The 18,473-nt window shown below is 49.7% G+C and overlaps 1 protein-coding gene across 8 annotated transcripts; it reads right to left on the minus strand.

Moving 5' to 3' along the window:
• Nucleotides 1-576: 576 nt before the first annotated feature.
• Zmym3 (zinc finger MYM-type containing 3) lies at nucleotides 577-17,294 on the minus strand. 8 transcript variants are annotated; one of them, XM_038316550.1, is made up of 25 exons: nucleotides 17,159-17,294; nucleotides 14,726-15,408; nucleotides 13,793-13,836; nucleotides 13,419-13,491; nucleotides 12,691-12,985; nucleotides 12,285-12,462; nucleotides 11,709-11,927; nucleotides 11,268-11,418; nucleotides 10,943-11,058; nucleotides 10,691-10,777; nucleotides 10,427-10,577; nucleotides 10,018-10,190; nucleotides 9,673-9,838; nucleotides 9,032-9,129; nucleotides 8,791-8,950; nucleotides 8,458-8,570; nucleotides 8,129-8,303; nucleotides 7,833-7,979; nucleotides 6,427-6,530; nucleotides 5,957-6,125; nucleotides 5,522-5,673; nucleotides 4,862-4,976; nucleotides 3,621-3,875; nucleotides 2,226-2,340; nucleotides 577-2,117 (listed from the first exon to the last, which is right to left on the minus strand). In XM_038316550.1, the coding sequence occupies exons 2-25, from the start codon at nucleotides 15,393-15,395 to the stop codon at nucleotides 1,925-1,927; spliced, it is 4,119 nt and encodes a 1,372-aa protein (XP_038172478.1). In that variant the 5' UTR covers nucleotides 15,396-15,408; nucleotides 17,159-17,294; the 3' UTR covers nucleotides 577-1,924. The 8 variants fall into 8 exon arrangements, with proteins under 8 accessions (XP_038172478.1, XP_038172477.1, XP_038172476.1 ...); XM_038316549.1 differs by lacking the exon at nucleotides 17,159-17,294 and adding an exon at nucleotides 16,784-16,832; XM_038316548.1 differs by lacking the exon at nucleotides 17,159-17,294 and adding an exon at nucleotides 16,145-16,319.
• Nucleotides 17,295-18,473: the final 1,179 nt, after the last annotated feature.

An 18,473-nucleotide genomic window follows, 5' to 3' on the forward strand; every position in this document is an offset into this window, starting at 1 on the left:
ACATATGTAATCTAAATCCTAAAACCTAAGGGATCTTTAACAGATGGATATCTTGGGTTTTGCTTTGCTTTTGTTGTTGCTGACAGGGTCTCCCGTAGCCCAGGCTGGTCTCAGACTCGCGAATGATGACCGTGAAAGAATGCTGGGATTACAGGCGTGAGCTCAGTTTTCTGTGTTGTTAAGGATTGGACCCAGGACTTTGTGCATGCTAAGCAAATTCTCTATCAGTTGAACTACATCTGCATCCCCTATCCCCTTTTTGAGACAGGGTTTCATATAGCCCAGGTTGGCCTTGAACTCACCATGTAGTCAAGGATGACTGTGAATTCCTAATCTTCCTGCCTATGCCTCCCAACTTCTGGGATTACAGACATGAGCCACCCCAGCTCAATAAATGACTGTTGAAAAATAGATTTTTTTTCTTATGTTTCTGAAAATGTATGACAAAAAGACCACATTTCTGATACTTGTTGGATGAGGTAAGAATAATTCTCAAGGATCCACAGCCAGTGTTTTTCCTCTTTATCTCCCCACTCCTTCAAAGGCAGCTCTCCCTCCCCCAGAGAAAGCAAAGGACAATTTTAACTCTTTATTTGAAACAAACAATTCCAGAGACAGAAGGTTAGTTGTGACAACAGTTTCTCACTACAACACAAGGGTGGGCATGGCTCACTGAAGGAACAGGCCAGGCACCTCAGTACCATATATACAATTTAAACAGTGGCTGAACTGGTGGCAGCTATAAAAACACAAAAGGAAGGCTGGGGAGCAGCAAAGCCAACAGGGGAAGAACTGGGCACTCCCTCTGCCAGACACTACATTTTTCTGGGCCCACAAATGTAAGATGGGGAAAAGAGAAATGTAGGTAGTAGGAGCAGGACCCTTACCCACAGTTCCTCACCTATCTTTTGACCACAAACCCCATCCTGTATGGCCTAGGCCCCCATACGGTGGGCCTGGCTCCAATGGTAGGGGAGAACAACATTGGGGAACCCAGCCCCAATCCAAGTCAGAAGGTCATTTTTGCTTTGAGCACTCTGTTCCTGAAACTAAAGGGAGGCAGTTGCAGAGGGGTAAGCATGTTGACACCATGGCTCATGCCACCCTAAGATGGCAGGAGAGACAAACACATAAGCCAAGGGGACAGGAATATGCACAATAGGAGTCTGCTCCCCATACTGAGTCATTCTCTGCCTTTGAGGAACAGAAAGCATTTGGAACCCTTGAGAAACTACAACACCAGCGATGCTCAAAGGGCAGGTAAGGGACATGGTGGGGAAGGGTACTAACAATCACTTATTTCAGGAGGGATAAAAGTGTCTGAGCTCTGTGCTTTAGGGAAATGGTCCCCTCATTTATTTCATATCTCTCAGACAAGACCCTTTCACATGGTACTGGGGAAGAGAGAGAGAGAGAGAGAGAGAGAGAGAGAGAGAGAGAGAGAGAGAGAGAGAGAGAGAGAGAGAGAGAGAGAGGGAGGGGGAGAGGGAGGGAGAGAGAGAGAGAGGAGACACAGGGCAGAGAAGGCAGCTGGGTTCTTGCCTAGGTCAGACCTAGGAACACAGGGTTTCACCTACATAGATATAGGTCAGGAAACACAAAGCCAACAGGATCACCAGAGCTATTATCACTCCATCAGAGTCAGGCCCCAGCAGAAAGGGTTCACTGTGAAGCATAAAGAAAACGGGCTACCTGGTTCATGCCCATCACGGGGGGACTAGCCCATGAGTACAGAACACTGGGGCCCCATGGTTACAAGTGGTACGGAAGGTTAAAGCCAGGGATTCCTAGGAAAAGCAGGGAATGAGAGAATAGAAAGAGGCAGTCAGGAGCCTTCAGAATGGACAACATTGGTTCCTGGGCCAGTTGCCCCACAGGACAGACACTGATGTGAAAGACGGATACAAGGTACCACCACATGGGTTCAGTCTAGGTCTTCTTCCCCAGGACGACCAAGTTCCTCATAAATCTCACGCACAGCCAGAATGCGATTAAGCATGCTCTCCAACATGCTTCGGTCCATGGGAATCACAGAATACCAGAGAGGTGACTCCGCAATGCAGGAGCGCTCAGGTTGCAGGTAGAACACATCGTTTCGAGTCCTGAGGCTTTCAGGACTACAATAGTGGGGATGAGGGTGGAAGACAGACATTAGTAGTATACCAAGGCAGAGCAGGCCTCTTAGGTCCACATGGTAAAGCATTCCTATGAACTCACTAACTCACCATTTTGAGAGATAGAACTCATAGAACTTGACAGGGCAGCGGAGGGGATTCATGCGATTCTCACGTTGCTCTAAGATAGTGTCATCTTCCCTCTTCCGTTTCCCAGGGCCTGTGTCTATAGTGGAGGGAAATGACCCAGACGCATTAGAGCACAGGCCCAATGAGCCACCTCCCAGAGCACAACCAAGGGCACAGAGATAAGGCCACAGGATCAAAAAATATAGCTTCAAAAAGAAATAAATGGCAAATAAAGGAAGGCTAGGAGTGTAGCTAGGTAGAAAAGTGCTCGCCTAGCACTTACAAGGCTCTGGGTTCTATATCACCACAAAAAAGAGAAAGAAAGGTGGGGGAGGAAGGAAAGCAGAAGGGTTGTTAGTCTCCACACTAACCAAACATCCTATATGTGCACTACTCTGCGGGCTTCTCCAGCTCTTCCTGACAAAGTGTACATAATCCTTCCCAAGTTGACTTCTTAAAGAGGTGATCTCACAAGTCATACAAAACAATTGGTAAAATAGTTTGGTGGAAGGTTAGGCTTCCTTCTAGGTCAGATTAAAAATGATGGCCACAACCTTTGCCCATTAATTTATGTAGAGGCACAAAGAAGGGACCTGAAGAATCACACGCAGACAGGACAGAATTCCAGGGCCACAGAGAATGGAAACCAATATATAGTTTCTTTTCCTCCCTCTGTACAGTCTTGATTTTATTGTTATGCTTCTGTGTATGTGTGAGCGCATACTTTTGTTGGGCATGGGCACATGAGAGAGCAGGTGCATATGTGCGTATGTGGAGGTCAGAGGTTGACACTGAGTACCTTCCTCTCTCATATTATGTTGAGACAGAGTCTGTTACTGAGCCTGGAGCTCACTGACTAGCAGGACTAGTTGAACAATGAGCTCTGGGAAAACTACCTGTCTCTACCTCTGCTTGCTCCAACTCTAGGTTATAGACATAGGCCACCATGCCTAGGTTTACATGGGTGCTAGGGATCCAAACTCAGGACCTCAAATTATGTGGTTTGCATGGGTGTTTTATCAACTGAACCATCTCTCCAGTCCTCAGTACGCAGTTTTTGAATCATACAAAATTTGTTATTCACTCTCAACTCTCCCTTATAGTCAGACACACATAACAGCTTACTATCTGTCCACCCTCATTCTTTCAAAATACGGCAAGCAAATAAACTGCCTAGAAATGATGAAGGTGAGAAATAGGCGTTAACTTCCCTCCTATTATGAAACAGCCAGCCGCTGTCTATCAGGACTGTTTTCATCTTTTCTGCAAACACAGAGGGAAGCTGGGGGCAAAGCAGAGGACCAACCTGGCGGGTATGGTGAGAATGCCAGGAAAAGAACATAAAGGGCAGAAGCAAAGGAGGGGAGAGCCTCATACCTCGCCCTTTCCTCTGTCGGACTGGGGCATAGTAGCGGATGCTCACCACCTTTGTGGTGCCCCGAGGAGTGGTACACTTGCGAGACTGCCGTACCACATTAGTGAAAGAGAGCTGCATGTGTTCCTCAGCTGTCTGCAGTCCAAAAAACTTAGTGTTGAAGAACATGAGGGTGTTGAGAAGGACAAAGGGAGAATAGACCCCCAGCTGCTTGCACTCCCAGAGGTGTTCTTCCTCCACACGGGAGAATACAGTATCTGTGATGGACAAAGAGAAAAACAAAGGGGATCGGCTTCCCAAACCCACCTGAGTTCCTACACATACATACACTTAACTGTAGGCTTCTCGCTGCATATAAACCCTGACATCTGAACTACACAGTAGAGCTGGGCAATTTGGGGTAGGTGGTGGTATTGAAACAGGGTTTCTCTGTGTAGCCTAGCCTATCCTGGAATTGGGCATTTTTTATATACTATTCATCTGCATGTAACACTTCTCTGACCATCTCCAAGTTATATGCAGGTAGACCTAATGCTTAGGATTCCCACATCTTGCTTTTTTATCTGAACTAACCACCCAAACTTGGATTGTCTTTTTTTTCTGGTCCCAGAGATAAGTCTACAGACCTGAGTCTTTTTTCTTTTTTCCTTTTTAAGAAAAACATTCCCCTCTGTAACTCAGGCTAGCCTTAAACTTGAGATCTTGTCTCAGTCTCCCAAGAAGTCTGAACTATAGGCACATATCATTGCCCCTGGATCAGACTAAAAGTCTTGACCTATTCCTCATGTTCCTCTTTTAGTGTTTCCATTTAAATTAAAAAAAAAAACCAAAAAACCAAAAAACCAAAACCAGGGTTTCACTATATAGGGCTGGCTGGTCCAGAACTCACTATTAAGACTTTGAACTCTCCTAACACTGGGATTAAATGCATATACCACCATGTTTAACTCATGTTCTTTTTTAAAAAGTGTCTCACTCTATAGTCCAGGGTGGTCCAGAACTCACAATTCTGTCTCAGCCTCCGTGATGCTGGGATTATAGGCATGCATCACCACAAGTGGCTCTCCTCCTCATGTTCAAGGACAGGGACTCTGGCTCCATTAGCTTGAAACCCTGAGCCAACCAGATATATACTCCTACCCTTGAACCCTTAGAGACAGGCCAGACAGTACAGGACTCTTATAGTGGTGTGTTGGAAGAAGGGAAGAGAGGAAGAAGGGCTTGCTAAGTTCCTGTCCCTTACTGTTGGGAAGGAGTGTGGGCTGCCAGGTACTCAGAGACTTGTTGAGTTCTTGAACGAAAGTCAAGTAGTAAAGGTCCGTGAAAATGTTCACCATTCGGTTATTTTCCAGCAAATACTAGAGAAAGAAAAAGAGAAATACATAAAGCCAGACTAGGATCTACAGGAAAGAGAGTGATGATGAAAGCTGCAGTCATGGCCCTCGGTAATTAAAGAGGATGGGAGACAACCGCTTGAGTAGACAACCGAGTGCACTTTCCCTTAGGTATGACTGCTGGTGGACTGAGGCTTTTCTGAAAGAGGTGGAGCTTGGAGACAGACGGCCCTCACAAGCTCTGATACCCTTATCAGGTCCTAACTTCACCAAGTGAGAACTAAACATTACCCAACTACTCAAGGAACTCAGCCCTCACATCCTTCCTCAAGACTCAAGGGTGATCTAGAGGATCCAGATAGCAATGGAGACTGGTGCTTGACCAACAGTCCTGGAATGGAGCACTAATTTTAGGAGGCCATTGACATATATTTGTCACAGGAAATTTAGACAAGCTGCCTATTCAGGGGAAGAGACAAGTGACAAGAAGGAATGGGCTAGAAGCATTCAGCAGAATTGTGTCTGCTATGTTCAAAGTGATAGAAAACAAGATGGTGTGCAAGGGGTACCTGCTGGATGCCAAGACACAGATAGTAGATACTGTCGGGTTCATATCGTTCACCATTGGGTCGAGTAATTTCTCTCACAAACTGGGCTAGACCGTAGTTGAGCTCAGCAGCCGAACAGGCGAGAATATCCTCTTTGATACGCATGGGTTTGGCTGCAGTGAGATGTAGTAGAGGTAAATAGGATTAAGAAAACTCCATGTGGAGAATTTCACATAGCTCCACCATTAACCCTTTCATCACAACTAGCTCCTGAAAAAAAAACCATCAATTATGAAAGAACCTAGACAGGCTCTCCCTTTAATCTATAACTGTTCACTGTCTTTACTGGATAAATGATCACACCCTTACCACTCCTAGACATCTTCAACTGTTACTAGGTTAATATAGCCCCTTCCTCTTTCCCTCTCTGTGCCTTTTTTCCTCCCAAGTACTTACGACCAAAGCGTAGCTCATCACCCTTGCTGGTTTCTCCATTGGCATATTTTGACTGTACCCAGCACTTCCAAGCATTAACACCATATGAATAGTTGAGACCAGTACAACTAGGCTGGCTGCTCAAAGAGTCCCGGGAACAGCTTTCAGAAAGCATCAACCTCTTTTGACCCTGGAAAGGAAGACAATAGGAGGATGGTAACAAAGGCAACACCAAGGCACCATGCAGGACAGTGCTCACCATTGGGGATGGGAGCACTGATGTAAGAACACAGAAAGCTACCATGGCAGAAAGCCCCAGAATAGTTTTAATAATCTTGTGAACTAGGAGAAATGTGAAGTTTGACCAGATCTCAGTACTTCTAGTGTTGGAGAAAGAAGACCAGGGAAGCTTTCTTGTGTGTCTATGAGAGCAGCCCCACTCCTTCAGATGTCCATTTTCTTTTTGTGGATACAGTAACCCCAGTCCTCACCTTCCTCATGGCTCGAGGAAGGTCCTGTTCAGTAGATACATCCTCAGGCCCTACGAGGCCACAATCAAAGAGGAAGTCTACACTTGGGTTAATGTCCAAAGGATCTAATAGAAGGGAAAGAAAGAAGAAATCAATTTCTTTAGGCCTCAACTCTAAAGTCCTCTCATCCCATCCTTGTTACTTGCTCATTCAACTCAGGAAGAAGCACTTCGTCAGTTTCATTGAACTCAATATATGAAAGGCAGTCAGAGGTACACAAACACCAGACACAGGCTATGCATGTAGCAAAGGACCTTCTAGGCTACAAAATGCGCTCAAAGCCAACCTGGACAACTCAAAAGACCCTCTCTCAAAACAAAAAGCAAAAAAATAGGGCTGGGGGGTAGCTCAGTAGTTGAGCTTGCCTAACATACACAGGACCTTGGATTGAATTCCCACAATCAACCACATTGAACACAAATATTCACAAATTCAAAGCAACATGAATATACTTAACATTACTGAACTGTACACATAAAATGGTGACAATGGGGACAGGGGAGATGGCTCAGTTGATAAAGTGCTTGCCATGCCAGCATGAGGACCTGAGTTTGATTCCCTAACATACACATGGGAAGCCAGGAGTGGCAGCATGCACTTGTAATCCCAGCACTGGAGCAGCAAGGACAAGTGGATCCCCGAGGCTTGCTGATCAGCCAGCCTAGCCTACTTGGCAAGTGCCAGGGCAGTGAAAGAGACCTCATCTCAAAAAGGAGGTGGGCAGTGCTTAATGAATGATACCCAAGGTTTTCCTCTGGCCTGAACATGGACTTGTACACACATGAACATGCATACATACCCATACACACACACATACACACAACTGAAAATAAACAAAGGCTAGGGGATGTAGCCTAGTAGACATATACCTAGTATACATGAAGCCCTGGGTTCAATCCCCAGTACCATATAAACTAGGAGTGGTGGTACACACCTATAATCCAGGCAGAAGGATCAGAAATTTAAGCTCATCCTTAGCTACAGAGTGAATTCAAGGACAGTCTGAGCTGGGTTAGTTGAGACTCTATCTCAAAAAACAAAAACAAAAACCAAACAGTACTCTGTCCTGTCTATTTTTGTTTTTTGTTTGCTTGGTTGATTTTTTTTAAAAAAAAAAAAAAAAACAGGGTTTCTCTATGTAGTCCTGGCTGTCCTGGAATTCTCTGTAGACCAGGCTGGCCTCAAACTCAGAAATCTCCCTGCCTCTGCCTCATGAGTGCCGGGATTAAAGGCTTATGCCACTAACATCTAACCCATCCTGTCTTAATAAACATTCTTTAGAGTCATGCTCAGGATCACAAGAAACACTCCTTTCCTAATAGCACAACGCTACAATATTCAGTGGGCATGCCTTAAATCCTACTTACTCTTGGGGAAATCTGCCTCCAAGTCTTGCCCAGGCTCATCTAAGACATTAGCCATCTTAACAGCCATGGCCAGGACGTCATCTCGAGCTGTGCCAAACAGGTCACAGTCTTCCAGAAGTCCCTCTGCACTCTGGTTGCTCACAAGATCTGAGAGGCAGAGAAGTCAGCTCAGTCACTGGAGCTCTTGTCCAACACCCACACAGCCATCCCTTCCCATCCCACTTAGCACCAAGACCACACCTCCCACCCTTATAGGCAGGCAGACTGGTAGCACTGTTTCCGCCATCATTGCATACCACAAAGATCAGAAGAGGCCTTGTCTAACTCTTCAGCCTCTGCAATCATTTCCGCCATGGCCAGGATGTCAGCCTCCAAGGGGTTGGAAGGGATCTTCACCTTCAGCTCCTCAATGGTCTCCACAATCTTTTCTGTGCTCTCCAAGGTAGTGGGCAAGAACATGGGCACAGGCACCTAGAGACACAAATCCCAATAAAATGTCAAGAATCACACCAGTGGATAAGGGTACCAACTCATGAGAAAAACAGAGAAAGTGGGCCTGAATCCTAGATAAAGAACGACTGGTCAGGATAAAGGAGGACTGGTCAGGAAGGGCAAGTCCACTTACTGGGATAGGCATTGAGAAAGGCACCGGGACTTTCTGGCAGTATAGATGCATAGGCACTGGCACAAATATGGGCACTGGGATGGGCAGCACAATCACCTGTGGCTTCCACTCTTCTGCAGACAAGAAAACTTTTCAGCACCCCCTTCTAGATTAGTGATATCTGATCTAAGACCTGATGCTCATCTGTCAGCCCCCCAAACTCTAAACATGTGTTCAATGTCACAAAACTGCCTTGAACAAACTGAAAGAGCGCCATCCAGGTTCCTGGACATAAAGCTGGAAGCTGACAACTTAGGAACACAGTCCATGGAATCGAGGTATCATGGCACTCACCTGTTTGACTTCCTTTGGACTTCATTTCCACCTTACAGGAGACTCCCCGGTTCTGCATCAGCGGCTTACACATGGCAGCTTTGTTTTTACGGGGTGTTGCTGGGGGTGGTGTGGATAGAGGATTGGGCACACTTGGAACGGATCGAGTCTTCACAGGAATCTGTAGCATCAAAGGAATGTAAGTTCTGCCAATTATAGTACCCTCCTCTGAAACAGTCCTCCCTCTTGGTTTTGTTCTGACCTTGCCCAAATTCCCATTTTCCTCTGGGGTTCTCACTGTGATGTTGTTTTCCACTTTGGTTTGAGAGGGTGTCTGGGGCTTTGACTCAGAAGACTGACCTGTAGAATCAAACAAGGAAATGCTCTTGCTGGAGGAACTAATTGTTTTCTGCACCATTTTTCTAGGAGAGCTTTATGAAAGAGCACTCTTTAGAAATAGGAAGTCTAGGATTTTTCTTCCTTCCTACCCAAGTCTGGGCCCCAGAAACAGTAGCCCAGAAGATTCTTTGCTTCTAGCTACCAAGAAGAATGAAACATTCCTAGTGACTGAAGCACCAGGCTAATGTTCTAGAAATGGTACCAGTTTTCAGTGTCACTGAGGGTAAAGCTTATGTTGATACTTCCCTTTCTCTGAAATGTTAGTTTTCATAACCACCACAAGTCCTATCCTACCTGAGTACACCTTCAACTATACACCCTTGCAGAAAACCAGCACTCACTCCAAAATTTAAAGAATACCCAAAGAGTCCAAATGATAAAAGAGCATGGTAGTGGTACTCTGGCCAGGGAACAGGCAAATGCAAGGAAGAGGAAGAAGGGGCTTGACCCGACATTGAAAGAGCCCAAGCCAGTTCTAATAAAGTCCCACTGTCCCAGACTCACTGTTCAGGAGGCTTTCTGGCCCACTCTGGGTATCCAAGTTGGGTTGGTTCTGCTGGCTGTAGAAGCGCAGCAGACACTGTTGGTTGCAGAAATGACGGATTTGCCCACGCCAGTGGATGGTTTCCAGCAGCTTCCCCTGGCGCTTACAGGCATGGCACCGGGCAGCCTGAGGGCATTGACAGAATGGTCAGACCTGCCTCTTAGAAATATGCTGGGCCCTGTCTTCTATGATAAGCCATGTCTGTCTCTTTGGAGAGCACCCTAGAGACTGGAGATCTGGTGCTGGTGGCAGTACCACAGTTCATGCCCCTGTCGCCTTCTTTCTGACATGCTGACTCTCCTTACCTTGCAGTACCATAACAGGTACTTGGTCTTACAGTCCTCGCTGCAAAAGTCCCAGGTGCTGCCATCCAGTTGCTCAGCGACTCCACGCTGGCAGGTTTGGGAGCAGTAAGTACAAGTGATACAGCATAAGCCCAGCTTCTTAGTGAAGTCTTGTTTGTACAGTAGCACACAGCCTAGAAAGGGGAGACCAGATAAAAAGAGCCTGGAGACAGAGTTATTCACAGATTTAAGACTCAGTCTTTTCAAAGTGCTGCATCTGACCTCGTCCGCCTAAAGCCTTAGCATAAGTGGAGTGGAGCACTCTGACAAGGCCCTACCTTATACACTGCTTTCTAAGCCTTGCTCCTTTTCTTGGCCATCCTCCCTGGTCACAAGAGACAGGGCCTCGGTCCCTACCTCACTTCCTTACCTTCACTGCAGAAACTTTTCTCCACCCCACTGAACCGAAGTTTCTCATGCAGGAGTTTCTCCTGCCGGCAGTGCTCACACTGGGATACCACACCCCGAAGCCGCTTGAAGTCCTCACAGCAATCACGGCAGCAGAACTGGAAGACCTGGTCCTGAGATGGAAACACAGGACAGGAAGGGCACAGCTAGGACATCTGCACCTGAAAGGCACAGCTCGAGAAGACTTCTTCAAACACGTGGCAAGATGTGGGTGGGGGGATCTTACCTGCCACTCCAAGACCTCAGGCTTGCCACTGAAGAGGCTATGGCAGTAGTGACAGCTCAGGTGAATGCCCCCCTCAGGGCTAGTACGCTGGAGGGAAGGAAGACAAATAAGGGGTGGGGGCAAGATGTGTGCAGTGCTGGAGGGGATGGGAGGTCAGGCTTTCTCTTTGCCCTACCCAGACCTACCTACCCCAGTTCTCCTACCCTTTCCCTGTGGCCACACCCTGTATCCCTGGTCCAGGGTCTGGAGTACCTGGAACTTGGTCCAGCAGCTGGGGCTGCAGAACTGGTAGACTGTGCGATCAACTTTGTTGTAGTAACAAGGGTCAGAGAGGCTGCGGCGGCAGAAGCTGCAGGGTCGGGGAGGGCCTGGGGCACAGAAAGAAAGAGAGAAAGAAAGAGAAAGAGGAAGAGAGAGCACATAGAAGGTGTAAGGCAGGGCAGAGATGGAATAGAAAATCCACGGGAAGATGTGGTTGGGGCTGAGGTTGGGCAGCAGAAATTACTCTAGAAGAGGGGAATGTGGGAAGTGGAAGGAAGGCCAGCAGGGATCTCAAAGAAGAGGGCTTTGCACCTACCAGTGAGCCCTGCCTGCTTCACTTTGTAAGAAGTGGTACAGCACAGGGAACAGAACAAGCTGGTCTTGCCATTACGATCCACATGTGATAGCATCTCAAAGTTCTTACACAGGGTCTTGCACCAGACACATGGGTACACACGTGTGTTTTTCTGTGAGGATGGGGAAGGAGAGGCTGAGGCTGGATTTGTCCCTTCACTTTTATTTTTAAAATTTTTTAAACATGAAATTTTTCAGGCATACAAAAAAGTATAGATGATGATATAACAAAGACCTGTGTGTCCACCAGCCAGCTTCAAAAATAAAACATAACAGATACAATTGAAACCCCCTTTATTTGTTTTATTTTTCCCAGCCCTCGACCCTTCAGGCACCTTTATTTATCACCCAAGAACCACACCCCCTTCCATAGCCCTCTAATGCACTACTCCCTCGGCCCCACCTTCTTGTACGCCCCCAAGCACGTTGTGTTGCAAAACCGCTTTTGTTGACCATCATGGAAGAGGAGCTCTGGGCCAAGGCTCCCAGGCCTGGCGTAGATGTAAGCCCCACACTGGTCACAACAGTTGGTTTTCAGTCCCTTGTTGGCTCGGAATTTGGAGAAGCAAGAATCGCTGCAGAGTCGATGCACCACGCTGCCGTTGCTGACCTCATGTAGGACCTGCCACACATATACATACACACCCTGAGCTGAGGCCAGGCCACCACCGCCCACCCCAATCAATGCAAGGACAGAACTCCCACCTCACCCTAGACCTTCACAGCAGACAGTGGGCCTAGGACCCCCCAACCTGTGCGTCAGGCTGTAGACTTGATGGCGAGATCCTGGGAGGTAAGGAAGGTCAGCTGCATACATCCTGGAGAAGCTCTATCCTTGAATTTGCTCCCTCATAATGGCTACCTTTTCCACCCAAATCCCTTTCCCCCGCCCGGGGCTTGGCCCCTGCAGCTCCGGAACCAGGGGGGGCAGGTCAGAGCCAGCAGGCTCTGTCAATTGGCCTGTGGTGAGCAGCCTCACCTCTCCAGTCTTCTGGCATATGCTGCAACGAGTGGCATCGGCAGGATCCACAGACTGGGGGATTGGACGCTGCTGCTGGGCCTCATACAGAGACAGACAGACAGATGTGCAGAATTCCTGGAAGGAGCCTCCTGAACCAGTCTGCACCACAACTGAGTCCTTGGTGTTCCAGATCTCCCTGGAGGTGGGAACAGGTTTGAGCATTCCCACGACCACCCTCTTATCCCAGCAGTAACCCCTGTACTCCCTAGGGTTTGGATTGAGGACCATAGAATCAAATACTCTAACCACTTCCCTAAATTAACCCTATCATCTCCATCCTGCTTGGTTTTGCCAACACAATCTCTCTTACCCAGAACTCCCGCCCCTGGTCCCTGCCCCCTCCCACCCTAGGATCTCCACGCACTTCTTGCAGAAGGTACAGGTCTTTCTGCCCAAAGGCTTCTTGGAGAAAGTAGTGAGACAAGATGAAGAACAGAAGAGCTGAGGCAGCCCCTTGCGCTGATAGGCCGTCTGCCCCTTCTGCAGTGGTGTCCGGCAATGTGCACAAGACATCTTGGTGCCCATTGAAGAGCGCCCAGCCCTTTGTGCCATACTTGAGCGCAGGGACATGCGAGGAGAGCGCCGGGGCCGGAATGGCACAAAGTCCTCATCATTGGGGTCATCTACCATGGCATCAGAATCCTCATCTGACACTGGAACTGTGGGAGTAGGCGGGGCAGTGAGAAAAGACCGCCAGAACAGATCTCCAGCCATTCGATGTTCAAAACTGATCCTGGGATCTCTGGGACTCCTCTTGTTCTGGCTGTTATACTTCCTCTCCCTTTACAATGGTATCTTAAGCTACTCATGCTTATTGTACAATATTCAGGAGGGGGCTTCCAAGAAAGAAGACTAGGGAGAGGGACAGTATAGCTGAAACGTAAAACTTTCTATTCTTATTGTTCTTGTTTTCAATCCCCCCCCCCCCCACTACCTCTTGGTTCCCATGCCAACCCACTGCAGAGACAGGCACTTCTCTTTCTGCAGAGAGGAACTACAGGAGCCAGAAGATCCGTGCCCTGTCATAATCCCACCTTCAGCTCTTCTCTACGCCAGGAATTCCCAGGTCACACTTCCTCATATCCTACTTACTGCTCTCAGTGGAATCCACAACCTCAGGCTTTGGAGGTTCTGCTCTTCTAACGCGCTCGCTTCTCTTCTGTACCTTGGAAAGAGGGGCAGGGAGGAAAGCTGAAGCTAACAGCTAACCAGAGCCCAAGGTTGGGGGAAGGAATAGGAGATGGAAGGTGGGGTGTCAGGGTTGGGACCCTTGGCCCATCCCTGAAGAGAAGGGGGAAATGGGAACTGGATTTCATTCTTAAGAATTAGTAGACACAAGAGCTCCTCCCTTCTCTGAATCTCCTGACAGCATCCCCCCCCCCCACCATCTAGGAAGGAAAATGAAGCGTCTGTCCTTCTCAGGGCTATAGGGGGACCCAGACTCTTTCCAATTCCCTCCCCCTCACCCTCTCAGGCGGCTTCTCACTCTCCTTCCCAGTCAGACCATCTCCTGCAAAGGAAGAAAGAAAGTAACCTAAATCTTGAGCCCGCCCAGGCCCAAACCCCATCTCCCTTCCTGGGGAAGAATTTACTCAAAACTGAAAGGGAAAACTCAAGTGTCTGGCTTCTAACGCTTCCAGGGTTACCTCAGACTCGGTACTAGGGTGGAAGTGGGGAAGGTATGTGTGCAGCTGTTCTCCGTTAAATAAATGCATTATCCTACCCTTCCACTCATTTCTGTCCCACTGGTCATGAAGAATTTATATTGTACCAGCGAAAACAAATGTTATGGGTAGATTCCTCTGGGCTTTGGTGATATTTAAGATTATATATCTGCAGACCCTTATCACAGTCCAGAGGAGGGATATCACTAGGTAGATTGAGGGAGAAGCTAGAGTCTCAGGTCTAGATGGCCCCTCCCCTACCAGGGATGCATCCTAGATCCTGCCTCTCTACTACCCCCTGAAATCGGTATGCTCTTAGGGACTTCGGAGAGGAGTTACCATGCATCAAACCCAGAAACTCCACTCCCTTTTACAACCAAACAGCTGGGAAAATTTTAGCACCTAGAAGCCTGCTATTTTTCTTCAAATTCTGAAGGAAGGACCCTGGGACTGAAAGCCCACTGGAATGTGATAAAGGGAGACTACGCCATCAAATTCAGCCCCTCATACTACCCCATTCATCCTGTACAGCCCCCCCCCATTCCTCCCACCCCTATTTTCCATAATCTTCACCACACCCCACTCTTCCTTCCAAAACCCCAACTCCTTCCCCACAGGGATCTCTACTCTAATCTTTCCCCCCTCCCGCCTCCCTCCTTCAGTTCTCAAAGCACACAACCAGCCCTCCTTACCACCACCCTTTCCCCAGCCCCTCCAAATGATTAGGCAACCTACCTGGCAAAGAAGGATGTGTAGCAGGGATAGAGACCCCAGGTTTGCTCTGAGAACTGTTGATGCCATCCCCCAGAGTCTCTCCCACTGAAGGGCTAGGGGGTGCATTTGGGCTCTGTGGCTGCCCTTGGGTATGCTCCTCCTCCTCCTGCCCAGGGAAGCCCCTTCTCCTTGTAGCTATGGGGGGTATCTCCTCTTCAATATGAGGAGACTCCAGGATTATTGGAGAATCCGGAGCCAAAGGTTCTAGTAGCCCCTCAGGTGAAGGGGGAATGACCCCAGCCCCGGGATCAGGTGGCATCACCTCAGGGGTCTGGCACCCTGGTCCAGGCTCTAGGGTCTGCTCCCCCGAATCCCATGCAAGGGTCCCCTCAGGATCATGGTCCACCTCTGGGGGAGAGGGGGCTTTATAAAACAGCCCCCCCAGCCCCAGTAGCTCAGTGGCTCCATCCAGGACTACTCCAGGGTCTTTTTCCAGGCCAGAAGGGGTATCAAGCAGGTCCAGGGCTCCAGAGGATGGAGACGGACCTGGGGGGGCCCATCCTCGAGTTGGAGCAGTCTGAGATTCCAGCAGATCCTCTCCAAATTCCATGTCTACTGGAAGGTCTCCAGCCAGGGGCTTCTCTGGCAGGGTCAATGGGTCAAATGGACTGGGGAAATCACTGGGATCCATGGCTGGGTATGGGCTGCAGATTGGGAAGAGGGGGCAGTAGAGATGGTCTTAGCCTGAATTTCTTATGTAGGCTATGAGACACACCCCGTCATGCACTTGGATTTCTCATTAGCAGCCACCCCCCACAACCGATGGGCATTTCCACAGGCTTCAGTCCCAATGTCCACTCCCCCCCCCCATACAGCGCCCTCTGTGGGGAGTGGCGTTCCCCGCCCTGGCCCGGTGCCCACACTCGCCAGGCAGTTGGTCTCTAACCCGCCCGACACCCCCCACCGAGACTCGTAGCTCCTTCCTCCCTACCTCTCACACACCCCCCACCTCAGGCTGAACGCCCCCTCAGAGTCTCTTCTGGCCGCCACAGCCAGAAGCCTTTCCCGCTCCAGCGATCTCAGCCTCCGGTCCCCCTTACTCTCCAAGAGCCCCTCAGGTTTCCAGTCTACCCATCCTGTCCAACCCCGCTGCCCCTCCCCGCAGAGCCCCGTCCTCCCTCAGCCCTTCCCCGCCCCCACAAACTGCCCTTCCTAACCATTCCCCTGTTCGGTTACCTTTCAGGGTGGACCACTTCCTCAGCCCCGTCCCCCTTCCCTACTGCTCCCCTAGTCTTTCCCTTCTCCTGTTGCCCACCCCCCACCTCAGGCATTTACAGGAAGACATTTTGGAGCTACGATTTCTCCTTAGACCCCCCCCTCCCGGCTACTGCGAGATCCCGCCTGCAGGTTCGGTTCGGCTTGATCAGTCCCGACCCCTACCTGAGGCAGGGTTAGAGTAACGGCTACAAGCCTAGAACTGCAGACAGCGACGGCCCCGCACTCCTTCTCCACCTCCCTCCCTAGCAGCCGGGACAGGGGTCGCGGCCCCTTTAAATGGCAGCGCCGCTTGCAGCGCTGAGCGCTCTGCAGCAGGCAGGCGGGCGGTGCCAGAAACCAATCCCATTGGCTGGCTGGAGGAGGGGGCTCGCGAGACAGCGCCGGCCCCCGGCGCGAGACTCCCAGCCCAGTGGCCGCCTGGAAATTGCGGACTGGAGTATAGTCACTGGGGATGGAGTCTGAGCCCCCGCCCGGGGCCCCGTTAGTTGAGGGAAAGATAGCCTCTGGAGCTTTGAAGCCCGCCCCCGGGGAAGGCGGCGCCCCCTTTCTACCGAAGGGCCTAGTACACTAAAGACACAAAAAATCAGGAAAAACCCAGATCTACGCACCTGCTTTCCTTACCTGGCTCAAGAGTCTGGCCCCGTCACACCCGTGCCCGCCCTACCTCCAGAGCCCACTGTACCCGTGATCCCCTCCTCTCATTCAAATGGTTCCCGGTCCCCTCCCCCTCTCCGTGTCTCTCTTCGCTTCCCACTCGTGTTCAGCGCCCCCCCCCCTGCATCCCCCCGCAGCAGTCCCTACCTACGCCATGCAGCAGACGCCTGCCAAGATTACCCTCCCCCATCCCCACCTCTCGGGGCCCGCCCCCCGGGCGACTGTTGGGGTAGTGAGTGACAGCGAGAATGGGGGGGGAGGCAAAGACCCAACCCTCAAGTGCCCCTCCTCCCCTTGTCCGCAAGCCTCAGCCCCCCTCCAACCTGTCTAAGAGTCGTAGTTATGGGGTGTCTTAAGCTTGCTTCCAACCACCCTTGCCAGTTAAATGGCTCTGGCTTCTTGACAACGCCTATGCAGTAACGGTTACTGCCTGATGACCCCCAAAGCAGGTTCTGCAAGGCTACACCCTTTTTCCCTCCATGGCCTTTGGGTAAGTTCTGGGATCATTTCACTGAATCTTACTGTAGGAGCTTGAATAATCTCTTGAATAGTTTTCCTCACCAGAAGCTTCCACCCCCCCAACACACACACACACACACACACACACACACACACACAGACACACGCACACACAGACACATGCACACACACACACACACGCACACACGCTCGCGCGCTCACGCGTGCGCGCTCCCCCGCCCCCCCCCCCCCACGGACGCACACTGTCCTTCCTTCCCTCTACCCTCTTTCGATTCTTCTCTGTCCCTGTCCCTCCCTGTCTCCCCGTCTCTGCCTCTGGAGCACTCAGGCAACACAGTCTCCAGGGATCCTACTTGATGGTGGGCGTGGCTATGGTTAGGGCGAGAAGAAGGGTAGGGGTAGGGACCACTTACCTTAGGTCTACTGATTTAGAAAAGAGTAAGTGCCAGTGTTCATTCTCAGGCCTCATGCTAAGGCCCTTTTACAACCCCTCTCCCCCAGTCCCACGATAGTTCCTAAGGGCTGCACAGCACTGACTAGCTTAAATATTAGAAACTCAGCAGAGAAAAGAGTCCAGTGTTGCCCATTGCCCCTCTAGCCTGCTTCTGGCCTTTCCTCCTTCCCACATAAAGCCTTCTCAAGCCTAGTCTCTGGGAATTTTATCCACGTTTTCACAGAAACCTTGTTTCTCCTAGCTTCCTCCATCAGACTTGAGATTGTCTTTACTCGCTCCTCCATCAGAGATAAATGTAAATTTTTTCAGTGTAGGTTGCCGGAAACCCAGCTTTATCTTAATCAGTAGCCTGTGCACCTGTCTCCCACTTTCTGCTTCTTTCTCTTTGTACTGCCTTTGTATTTTCTCTTGGACCACCTAGTTCCTTTTTGTCTGCCCCCCCCAACACCGGTGAGCCTGGCTCCTCGGCTACTGTGGTGGTAGAATGCTTCCTCACTAATTGTCAGACCATCTAAGAGGGAGGGGCGAGTTCTCATCTGCCATAGTGGCCTGGGATTCCAGGATTTAGGAGGCTGTCAGGAGGATAATGAAATTAAGAATACCTTGGGCTACACAGTGAGACCCTGTCTCAAAACAAAAACAAAGCCAGACCGGGGTGGCGGTGGCGCTCGCCTTTAATCCCAGCACTCGGGAGGCAGAGGCAAGCGGATCTCTGTGAGTTGGAGACCAGCCTGGTCTACAGAGCTAGTTCCAGGACAGGCTCCAAAGCTACAGAGAAACCCTGTTTGGAAAAACCAAAAACAAAGAAACAAACAAAAAACCAAAACCAAAAACAAACAAACAAAAAAAAACAAAACCTGGGTGTGGTGGCACACAGGGAACCTGAGGCAGGAGGATTCCATG

The sequence above is a fragment of the Arvicola amphibius genome, chromosome X (genome assembly GCF_903992535.2).
Source record: "Arvicola amphibius chromosome X, mArvAmp1.2, whole genome shotgun sequence".
NCBI lineage: Eukaryota > Metazoa > Chordata > Mammalia > Rodentia > Cricetidae > Arvicola > Arvicola amphibius.